This window comes from Ursus maritimus, unplaced genomic scaffold (genome assembly GCF_017311325.1).
Source record: "Ursus maritimus isolate PB19 unplaced genomic scaffold, ASM1731132v1 scaffold_11, whole genome shotgun sequence".
NCBI classification, from domain to species: Eukaryota; Metazoa; Chordata; class Mammalia; order Carnivora; family Ursidae; genus Ursus; species Ursus maritimus.
In genome coordinates, this window is record NW_024423453.1 from 46,862,920 (window position 1) to 46,875,021 (window position 12,102).

Sequence of the window (12,102 nt, forward strand, 5' to 3'; positions counted from 1 at the left end):
TAGAAATCTTACTTTAAAACAAAAAGCATAGGGGCACCTGGTGGCTCAGTTTAGCATCAGACTCCTAGTTTTGGCTCAGGTCATGATCTCATAATGGTGGGATTGAGCCCTGAAATGGGGCTCCAGGTTCCTCACAGGAGTCCCTTCAGATTTTCCCCCCACCCCATGCATGCACGTGCCCTCTTGTCTCAAAATAAATAAAATCTTTTTAAAAAATCAGTAATTTTTCATGTTTCTTAAAATGCTTATTTTCGTAAGTTTAAGCCAATTTATTTTGTATTTTAATATCCTTGTATATACCCCCAAGGTGATTAAATGGATGACATTTGTACGATTTAGCTTTCCTCTTGATTTTTCCTGCTTTTTCCTGACAAATCTAATATTTTCTATTTTTCTTTTCAAACAGGATCTGGAAATAGTATATTCCTATTTACATGGTATGGAAGCCTTATCAAACTTGAGAGAGCACCAACTTAGGTAAGTCATTTTATGATGACTAATAACGGGATGCTGGAATTTCATATGATCATTTATTATGGTTAAGAGTAGGATTAAAGATAACTTATGAAAACTCTGCCTCATCCAGCCTCTGTCCTTGGCCTTGTAAGTTTTACATCCATATAAGAATTTTTTGACATTTCTACCATAGCGATATCCTCTCTTCCTCCATATCCCACTCCCTGTCCCCCCTCATCTAAAGAAATAAACACTACTTGGTGAATACCCCAAAAGGAGTGTTATTTGCTCTCCTGGCGAACAAAGATTTACATTTTAGCATTTAGAAAAAATAAGAAACCAGAATGTTTTTAACCATTCAAAGAACAATTAGGTTCATTATTTTAGTATGTTTAAGGTCTTTGTATGGAATATATTTATTGCATTAAGTTAACTGCTCTTTTTTGGGAAACACATGTAAAATCTTATTGGTTCTATTCTACAGCGATAGAGTAAACTTAATTATGGTTTTCTGGGCTATATTAAAAGAACAAAAACTTACAATCCAGTGATTTTGTCTTAACTGGAACAGAATATAAAGGACTTTGGGAAGATGGATTATATATAAACACCAGCAAGGACATAGAGAAGGTTTGTTTCCTCCAACTGTACCTAGTTTTGATACCAGCAGTTTTAATTACTAAAGGAATACTTTTTCTATGTATTTTCCCTTTACTCTTTAAACACTAATTAATTTGCGAGCATGTCAATTTCGTATTTGGTTGTTAATTGAAAAAAGCGTCAAGAGGATTGACTACCTCTAAAATTTAATTTTTAATGAAAATCATTTAAATTAAAGTAGATTGCAGGTTAAGTGTTTAAAAATTCAAGTTCTATTGGAAAGGGCAAAACCATTGGGAATTTAGAAGATGGCTCAAATTAACGTAGGAATAATTTTTAAAGTGTCTAACTTTCATTTTATGTTTTTTGGTGACAACCACCCTAAGAAAAAATTGTAGCACCATCTGTTTGATTGAATGCAGTGAATCTGCAAGTGCAAATGGAATTATTTAATAAGCAAATATAAATGGCACATTCCCATGTGTGTATAAAACCACACGTGGCTAATATTTAAATATTTACATATATTGATCATATAATGTATATCTATGGTAGATGTGGTTATAAAATTATTTAGGTAACAAGGACTCTGTGCAGTAGAACAAGGAAAATTTTAATACTTCTTATGGAAATTTTCAAAACTACAAAAGTAAATAGAATGATGAAGTCCCATAAATCTATCACCCGGCTTTAGAACCACTAATTTTCCAGTTTCAAAGGGAAATTTTGGGTAGAAATAACTGATTAATTCAGTGGTATAGCTTAGTCTATTTATACTTTAGAAAGTCTGTTTTGGAGACTATACAGTTTTGTTTGTTGGCATGAGCTTACAGGGAGGGAACTTTAAGATGTTTATCTTATTCTGCTTATGTTGAAAATCATTTGTTTCTGATATTTATGGAAAATACCAGCTGAAACTCACTTCAGTCCTTTTTTAGAACAAGATCAAGATACCAACATGGTTAATAACAAAAAAAAAGAGGTACAGATAAATACAATGGCTTGGATAAACTGCTTTACAATAGCTACCATTTTTGGAAAAATATATCTTATTTAGATAATTTATTTTCTTTGAATTTTATACAGGAAAGTTTTATCCCTGGGATTAACAGAGAACAGTTAAGACTTGCACATAATAGAGTTTTCCAGTTTTAGAAAAGAAACAGCAGCACTTCATCAGGACTTTGAAAGTTTGTTTATTCGGTGTTGGGTAATAGAACATTAGTCTTCTACGAGGGACAGCAGAGGCTTTCATTTATTCGAAAACTTCAGCTTTGAGTGTTATTGTGGCCACCCATGTGCAAGCAGTAAAGTGATTCTGAGCGTTAATCGGCACGCAGTTACTGACTATATTGCTGTAAGATCACATATTCTATGCAGTGCATAGGTTTTCAGATCTTCACTTAAAAACTATAAATTTTTCAACACACCTTTATTTTTATAATGTTTACTCCCTGAATCCACATGGATGAGAAGTGGCATATTTGCCAAAAAAGGCAGAGGATGCTATCGTTAGGAGAGGAGCCCAAAAATCTGAAAAAGCAGAGTAACTGTCTGGACCCACTCAGTGTTGGAAATAAGAGCCTGCTGAAATATGTATTCTTTAGCATTACGGATAAGTGTACCTATTGTTATATAAGCAGTTTTAGATCATTAAGAAACAACTAAGTTATGCTTAGTATATTCTCGAGGAATTCAGGGAGTATCAATGTGCTTTTTGTAAAACATCCTCCAGCGATGTTCAAAGATGACCAGTTTTGGTACTTTTCCCATTTATTTATTTATTTTAGTACTTCCCCATTTATTTGTCTTATAGAAGATTTTGTCATGATTTTCTGAGGGCACTGGTTAAATTTATTTATTCAGTCAACAGTCATTGATTGTGTGCCTACTATGTGCTGGACACTGACATAAGCCATGGTGATACATTCAAGTAGACCAAGCCTCTGCTGTCATGAAGCTTATATTCCTGGTGAGGCAGACACGTTTTAAGTAAACGGGTCAGTGTTGTTTTATTCAGATGTTAGTGTGTTCAGCATGGTGTGTGGCCGAACCCCAGAAGACTCTAAACCAAGGGTAGGTGATAGTCTGGTGATGCTGAAAAAAAGACCCAGAAGCAGTGATTGAGACATACGTTTATTGAGGGAACTTACATACGGGGAATCCAGGAACAGCAGACTGGACAAAACACCTGCTTCTGGGATCCACAGGCAGCAAGTTTTTATAGCGTAGCAACTTAGTCTAGCAGCTGTCTTGTAGCCCTTCTCCTCCTTCCATGGCCAGCATTCCAAGGAGCTCAAAGCCTGCCATCTAGTCACTCCTTATTACAAAGGAGATGCTCTGAGTTGGCCAGGTGCAGTGGGATTGTATGGTAGATGGAAATGCCAGTGGATGTCTTGAGTGTTGGCCCACTCTCGCACTTCATGTCCTGTAAAGTGGGAGCCTTGGTTGCTGTCAATGTCAGTGGTACCCCATAGGCAGCACACGACTATTCCAGACCGAGGATGGTAGCCTTCTGTGCAGCACACTTACTGGGGTAGACTTGCAGGAGCCCTGAGTAAGTGTCAGTACGCATCAAAGTGTAACAGCAGCCATAAGAGAGGGGCAGGGGTCTGATGTAGTCAGTCTGCCATCTCTGAATGGGGTGCCACTCCTGTGCTGTCTGTCCAGTGTCTCTTGGCAAAGGTCGTGGTTGTTCCGCGGCACGGGTTGAGCATTGTTAGCAGATGGTTACAATGTCTTTGTAACGCCGCAGTTAGCCCCAGTTCTTAGCAACGGCCCAGAAGGTCTGTTGTCCTTGATGTCCTGTCTTCTTGTGTAGCCAGGGGGTAACACCTTCTGCTGACATATCTTCTAGGAGGCAGCTGTGGGCCAGCTCACCAGCTTGTGATTACCAGGTGGGGTGCATGCCGCGTGTGTGCATCTACATGGTAAACAGTGATGCTCATACCTCATAATTGCTGGAGTATGTCCTTCCACATGTTGCCCCAGCGTGGGTGCTCTGCCACCATCCAATCTTGTACCTTCCATTGGAGAACCCACATGGTCAGTTCTTTGTAGACTGTCCAGCTGTCTGTGCGTGTAACAGTGGGGGTAGGCTCGTGGAGCAGCACCACCCATGCTGCTCACAGTTTGGCCCATTGACTACTGTGTCTAGTGCTAGAGTCTATCCAAATACTTTCAGTTGAGAGTTGGATGGCGGTGGCTCTCCAGGTGCGGGGTTTGCCCCTTGCTGAACCATCAGTGTACCAGGCATGCTTAGGGATTGGTCTGTCTCCTTCCAGCACAAAACGATGGCAGCCATGGTGGCTCTGCTGTAGTTAATGACAGTGACATAAGTTACAGGGCCAAGAATGGAGTGCAGCGCCATAGGAAGGGGGCTATGTGTCAAGGTACTACACTGTTGCAAGTAGGCATGCCATTCAGCTAGTTTGGATCTGGGCGCTGCCTGATTTGGGCTTTTGGGATGTATCCTTTAGCCATCCTGCTATTGGATACTGGGTGTGAACAGTTACTGGGATCCCTTTAGTTACATGTTTTCTACTTGCCGTGAGGCATGGTAAATAGCACACAGCTCCTGTCCTAAAATGCTGTATTGGGTCTCAGCTCCTTTTTATGATTGTGTCCAGAGATCTAGTAGCACAGTTTTGTGCCCTTGCTGTTGCCACAAGCTCCATTCAAGCCCTTCTGGGTAACTGGCTACATCCAATTCATGTGGCTGTCCTTGTACAAGAACACTTAAGGATTGGATCTATTTATTAGCCGTCTTGGCTTTTTCAAATGCTTGCCTTTTCTTTGAGGACTAGTCCCATTGGGCTCCTTTTTAAACCAGTCTATAAAGAAGTGGAAGCAGTTGAGCTAGGCAAGGGAAAAACTGATGCCAATACCCTAAGAGACATATGAAAGTTTGCAATTGCTTTGGGATGGTGGGGCATTGGTGTGCCTGTATTTTATCAGTAATTCTGCAGAAACAACTTCTGTCTTATCCGGTAAGCCAGGGCCCTGTATTTTGTTTTTGTTGACTGCTCATCCTTAACTCGTTAGGTGAGAAGGCAAGTCTGGTGCAGTGGACTGCAAAGTAGAAAAAGACTGAGAGGTTAACATTAGATCATCAGTGTAATGAAACAAACAGACTGCCTCTGGAATTGCCCAATGACTTAGGTTGCTGGCCACCAAGCCATGGCAAATCATGGGGCTATATAAGTACTCATATAAATAAATATATAAATATATCTTCCCAGGTGAAAACGAATTGTTCTTGGCTTTCTGGGGCTATGGGAATACCAAAAAAGGTGTTAGCCAGGTCTAACACATAATTATATGTACTTAAAACTTCCCCAATTCAAGTCAGCAAGTGACATGTTGTTGGGCAAAATTGCATGAAGAGGGGGTACCACCTTGTTTAGTTCTCTGTAATCCATGGTCATTCTCCATGTTCCATTTGGTTTCTTCACAGGCCAGATGAGACTATTATATAGACTGTGAGTTGGTCATATAATGCCCACATTGGCTAATTCCTTAATCATGCCTGTGATTTCTTCATGGCCTCCTGGGAGATGATATTGTTTAATTGCTGTCACCGTCTGTGGGACAAGTAGTATTACAGCTGTCCATTTTGCATCTCCTCTTATTATTTGTTTGACCAAGTGTACCCTCAACTTGAATTCCCCTGAAGGTAGTTTGTAATGTTACTGCTGAGAGGCCATCCATTCCTAGAATATATTTGGGTATTGGGGTTATATACACCAAATGGGTCTTTGGTGGGGGTTATCCTGTCCTCGGTTACTGCAATCTGCTTCATTTGGACGGTATCACTGCCCACCCATCGATGGCAGAGATGGGCCCTTGAAAGTAGTTGTTTCCATAAAGGAGAGTAAATTTGGCACTGGTTTCAACCAGAGCCAAAACACTCTGTTTCTATTAGACCAATATATGGTGAGTTCTACATGTGACAGACAGGTGGCCTCCCGTCCCCAGACATGCAGGTGACAGCAGCTCGAACCAGCAGTCCTTGTCCTTTGCCTCTTCCTTTGTTCATAGGGAAAGCGCCCGTCGTCCTCCCTCTGAGGGTGCCCTTTGTAAATTGCTGTTCAGGTTTTAATTTCTAACAGAGCCCAACAGGGACTGCATTGGATTGTTTGTTGGCTTTCTCAAGGGGGTCCCTGCTGCCCTGAGGTCTTACTACATCTGACAACAGGTAATATGCATAGCCCTCTTCTTTGTTTCCTTCTCCTGTGAGTCCCTTTCCTTCATCCCTGCCTTTCTGATACCTCTTTTTCCTTTTTTTTTTAAATATATTTTTTAAGATTTTATTTATTTATTTGACAGAGATAGAGACAGCCAGCGAGAGAGGGAACACAAGCAGGGGGAGTGGGAGAGGAAGAAGCAGGCTCATAGCAGAGGAGCCTGACGTGGGGCTCGATCCCAGATCGCCGGGATCACGCCCTGAGCCGAACGCAGACGCTTAATCGCTGTGCCACCCAGGCGCCCCCTGATACCTCTTTTTCTGAACTTTCTCTTTCCCCTAGGTCTGTGGCAGCCCTCTCAGCCTGTGACACAGGCTGCCCCATTAGGAGGTCAAGATGGGGGGCACCTGGGTGGCTCAGTCGTTGAGCGTTTGCTTTTGGCTCAGGACGTGATCCTGGCTATGGGATCGAGCCCTGCATCAGGCTCCTCTGCTGGGAGCCTGCTTCTTCCTCTCCCACTCCCCCTGCTTGTGTTCCCTCTCTCACTGGCTGTGTCTCTCTCTGTCAAATAAATAAATAAAATCTTAAAAAAAAAAAAAAAAGAAAAGGAGATCAAGATGGACACAAGTGCCCCCTACCAATGATCGGGGGCAGACTGTTCCACTGTATCTCTATCTATGGCAAACAGTTCCTTATTGAGACCTCTGTAATGTTCAGCATAGACAGCTCTTGTAGGATATGCTGGAGCTCTTCCATAGTCTGCCATTGTAAAGGGGAGTCAGCACACCCCCGCCCCCCCTTTGTTAGGCTAAGCTAATTTACAGTCCCATGCCATGTAGGAGAGTAAACGGGTAATGTGACCTTCACTGATGATGCCGTGGGGATGCTACCTTAAAGCAGATGTTGTAATGAACACCATCTTGGACATATCCGACCAAAAGCTAACTGCCTTCAGTGCCCATGTCCTGTTACTGAGAAACCATAGCACCATGGATTCCCTTGGTTTCTGTCTGAATTTATCCCTCAATTCTACCAGTTCAGTATAGTCTTTCACTGTGGTCTGTGCTGGTGCTTAGGCATGGGCAAGTTCCAGGGTTCCACACTCTATGGGCATGGATGCTCTACTTTCGTTTTGGTTGGTAACAAGAGGCTGAGCCAAGAGAATGGGAATTTTTATGGGCTCAGTCTAATTAGTCTCTTCCTTGGTAGAACTCTTAGTGGGGTCCCACAGCTTGGGATCCCAGGCTGGCTTAGAGATAGCCATGGGAACTCATTTGCCAGGGCAATTTACTACCCTTCAGTTGGGCCATTCTGTGTGCCAGAATTTTTAATTTAATATCTTGTTTCCTCAAGCCAATTATCAAGGTTCTGCAGTGTCATTTATGTTAATCTAGAAGTCCTCTCTAAATGCAATTTCTCCTGTAGGTGGCATACTTTCTTCAAAGCCCCTACACAGACAGGAGGGGTCACCCAACTATGGCAGCTGAGCATCCATCCTTTTCTTAGTCAAATTTATCTTGGTCAAAATTTCCTCTAGACCCTTTGGTATTTTCAGGGGCTTCCCTATACCCATGTGGTGGGCTTATCCATCAAGGATAGTGGCTATAGGGCCGTACATAGATGTGGATGGGCAACCTGGGATTTCCCCTGCAGATTTCCCTATTTCCTTTCTCACATGTTGGTGCTCATGGTTTTGTTTTGTTTTGTTTTCCTGGGTTCCTGACTGGCTCACCACTTGTGTGGTCATACCCCAACAGAGGCCAAGGGTGGATGATTATCCTTGAGGTTAAAGAAATGACCTGGAGACAGCCAGTGAAACATAGGTTTATTGGGGGAACTTACTATAGGGAGTCCTGAAGTGTCAGCCTCGACACAAAGCATCTGTTGCAGGGATGTGCATGCAGCAAGCTTTTATACTGTAGCAGCTAGCCTAGCAATCTCTGTAGCCCATCCCCTCCCTGCATGGCCAGGTTCCAAGGAGCTCACAGCCTGTCGTCCGGACACTCTTTGTTACAAAGGAGATGCTTCTGGTCGGCCACCCCCAACCCCTGACTTTGAATACTAAATTTTTCTTCTGTACATTTTGCTTGAAGGGACTGTAGAGGGAGGGCAGGATCTCTACAGTCTCAAGGGAGTGATTAACAGGAGCATTTAGGGTGTGTTTGTACAAGCAAGCCTTCCAGCACTTACCATGCACATAAGAATGGGTGCTGGGCTGCTTTGACTTTGTAGTCAAAGGAAGTAACATTTGAGTCAGGGCAGCTGTGCAGAAATCTCCACAGTGTGGTGATGCCGCAGATACTCTCCATGGGAAAAGGCTTGGTGCATGAAGGCACCAAGGGTAAGAAGTTTGGATTTCTCCCAGAGGTAGTGGAAATCAAGAGCAGAAGTGTGAGATGATCTGATTTAACGTTTAGAAAGATTTCTCTGGAAGCCAAGTGGAGAATGGACCATAGGTGTACGAAAGTAGAAGCTGACGTCTACATTTGTAGACTTGGTCAATTTGAGAGGATATATTTTGGAAACAGGTGCTGGCAGAAAGATGGGATATAAAGAAGAGGAAGCAAGGGTAATGACTGCAAGGCTTTTGGCCTACACAATTGGATACTACTGATTGTGGGAAAGCAGGTTCTTGGGAGGAAGTTTAAGATCTGTTCTGGACATTTTGAACATGAAATCACTGTTACACAGCCAGTGGCTATGTTGAGTAGGCATTTAGATGAGTGTGTATTGTAGTGAGAGATTAGGTGTGGGGCATTGTTTGGAAAGTCATCCATTGACAGATAAAATTTAAAATCACAGACTGGATGAGATTACATGGTACAGAGGAAAAGACGGTTGACAGGAGGTGATAACATTTAGAAGTCAGGTAGAGGAATGGAATGGGGGGAGAATCCAAAGGAGATAGAAAAAATGACTAAGAAGTTAAGAGGTAAACCAGGAGACTGAGGGCAGGAAGCCTTGAGAAGATGATGGTGTAAGGAAAAGGGAGTCAGCAAACACTCTGGGAAGTGGAATTAAGATAAGGACAGAAAGGATTTAGATAACACAGAGGATGCTAATAACTTTTAGAGCCTTTGCTTTGGAGTTTCAGGGAGCAAATGATGGAGAGAAGTGATAAGAGGGTGAGAAAATGGAGAGAGTCCAAGAAGAGAATATTTGTTATGGGAAAAGAAAAATGTGGATAATAGCTGGAGGGAGATGCGTGGTCAAAAGAGGTGTCCCCCTGCCCTACGCAATAGGTGATGCTAAGATGTGTTTGTTTAGTAAAGGAAGTGATTTAGGAGAGAGGTAGAAATGGATGGCGATGTGGAGAAGGAGGTAACCCTGAAGGAATGAGATCCAGTGAAGAGGTTTGGGGCAAGGCTCTTTCTTTCATTCTAATAGGAAACAAGACAGAGCTGCTGTGTATTTTAACATCAGGTATTTTTAGACCTATCACTTGTGACTCTTATCTTTTCTTATAAAGAATTGGTGTGATTCAATCTGTACATACATGATGTGTATTCAAGGTTTGATGCTGCCTCCTGCAGTTAAGTGACGTTCGGTTGGAATGTTTCAAGTATGGGATTGAGAGGACCTCTGAAGTAGGGTGGTGGTAGTAAGAACAAGGAAAAAGAATATCCAAGAGAGTTGTTTTCAAGTGAAATATCAAGAGTATGTGGTGGTAATTGAATTCAGCAAACAAGAAAAATGGTTGTGGGTTGATAATCAGAGTTTCACAAATTGGAGACCACTAACCCCATTGACCAAAATGGAGGTGCTGTTGAAATAATCATTTTATAGCCCATTTTTTATTTGCTAGTTCCTTCATAAGAAGGAATAGGCATTTTCTCTTTTGCATTTCTGTGTTTTTTTGGGAAATTTTACTTGGGCTTAAAATAATAGGCTGCTTCTTGAAGATGCTGTTCTTGAGGTAACTTTGAATATTTAAACATTTATTCATGTTTTCCATAATTTCCATAATTTTTTCCTCAGGGATGAATCAGCCAAAATAACAAATCTTTAAGTTGTAAAGCCTCCATTTAATCATTAGTCATAAATATACTGAGTTAATAAAAGCCTACTTTTGTCTGAAATTACATACTGGTAAGTAACATTAACATGAATGTCATTATCATTTTTTAAATTAATAGGTTCTCCCTTCTAATTTTTAGGTTCTTTTCTCATTTTCTGCTTACCTCGGAAAACATTAATTTGTCCGCATGTCATTTTCAAAGTGTAAAGGACATACTATTTTGTTCCCTATAAAATAAACATGGCAAAATTGACATCTAACAAAATGGTTTTTTTCTAGCATCTCTTTACCAGATTTTATTTTATTATATTTTGTTAACCTGGGTACCAAAAATATTAATCTTGAAGTTAATAAATGATTGTGGCAATCCATATAAAGTAATCTTACCTTTCTAGACTACATGTCTCTTTTGTTTTTAACCTACTAGAGTGTTTTTTCATAACATACGTTGAACTCATGTCTCTATTTTTTTTTTTTTTTTTTACAGGTTAATGTGTGAGACTGTGAGATATGAAAGACACGAAGCAAATGAAGTTTTATACTAGTAGGTGTTTTCTTTCTCTTTATATGGTGTATATTGCAATAAGTAAATAATTTCCTTAAAGTGTCAAGAAGTATTAGTAATGGCTAAGTCAGTGTTACCTTAATTTTGCATTAACTTATTTTTTGTAATTTAGAAATGTAAAACATTTTAGCTATTACCTGTCGTAAAGTAAAAGTTTATGGTCCTTTGCTGCTAAGGTCCCATCTATACCTTTATATCTCTCACTTATGGTTCAGAGATATTATTTAATATTATGGAGTATTTTGACATTTTTATCATTATGAAATAAAAAACAGGGTGGTCTTTCCAGCAGGACAAAATACATGTTCCCACAACCACATCAAATGAGATTTAATGATAGCATAAATGTCATCTTTTAGTTTAAAACCTTTTCAGAAAAAGGAAAATCAGCTGTCCACTTCTCTTTGGGCTTAGTTTGTTCTGTAAATAATACTGATATTTCTTTCAAGATGTGTAACATATTCCTTGAAAAATTACAACAGTTTTTTTAAAAATGTGATAAACATGTTGCAGGTAAATATATTGTATTCAGGACATATAAACTGGTTTATTGCAGATATTATCTTATTAATAACGTTTGCCATGATTGGCTGTTGTTCTGTTGACTTACTATTTTTCAAAGCCCTTATTAAATAAATAATTACTACTTTCCGTGCATATTATAGGGAATATTTATTGAAATAAATGAAATACAGCTTCTCCCCCTTAGGGAGGCTGTAATTATAATCTCTTGAAGGAGGTAGAAATAGAATAAAAGGAAAATAACAACAACAAAAAGTAACCAGAAGAACTGAGAATATAGATAGGTACTAAGGGCTGAAGAAGTCCAAGGGAAGCCTTGAGGGGAATGGGGAGAGTCTCAGAGAAGTGGCCCTTTGAACTAGGTCTCAAAGGTCTATCTGGTGGTCTAGAGAGACTTTCTTGGCAGAAGGAACAGTAAGTACGGAGACACAGAGAGGGGAAGGGGCCTGGTCCGATGTTCCAAATGCAGTGGCAAGTTTAGGGCCACTGACATGTGGGTGTGCGTCAGGATGAGAAATTAAGAGAAGAGTCAGGCTACAGTCGTATTTGCTTGTGAATGTGTTGTTAAAAATACCAGTTGTGATTCTTTATGCAATTGGAAATGTGTTTTTTTCCTTCTAAATAACATTTTATTATGGAAAATTGCAAATGTTCACAATATTGGAGACAGTAGTATAATGCACCCCCATGTATGCATCATCTAACCTTGTTAACTGATGGCCAGTTATGTTTCGTCTCTTACTCCCCCTCTCCCA

The 12,102-nt window shown here is 40.5% G+C and overlaps 1 protein-coding gene across 2 annotated transcripts in view; it reads left to right on the top strand.

Annotated features, from left to right (window-relative positions):
- RAPGEF2 (Rap guanine nucleotide exchange factor 2) overlaps positions 1-12,102 on the top strand; it is a 229,864-nt gene that overhangs the window by 69,238 nt on the left and 148,524 nt on the right. For both annotated transcript variants that reach the window (XM_040626406.1, XM_040626407.1), the window contains exons 2-3: positions 407-477; positions 10,748-10,804. In XM_040626406.1, the coding sequence (XP_040482340.1) occupies positions 407-477; positions 10,748-10,804 (128 nt within the window). The remainder of the gene's footprint in view (positions 1-406; positions 478-10,747; positions 10,805-12,102) is intronic.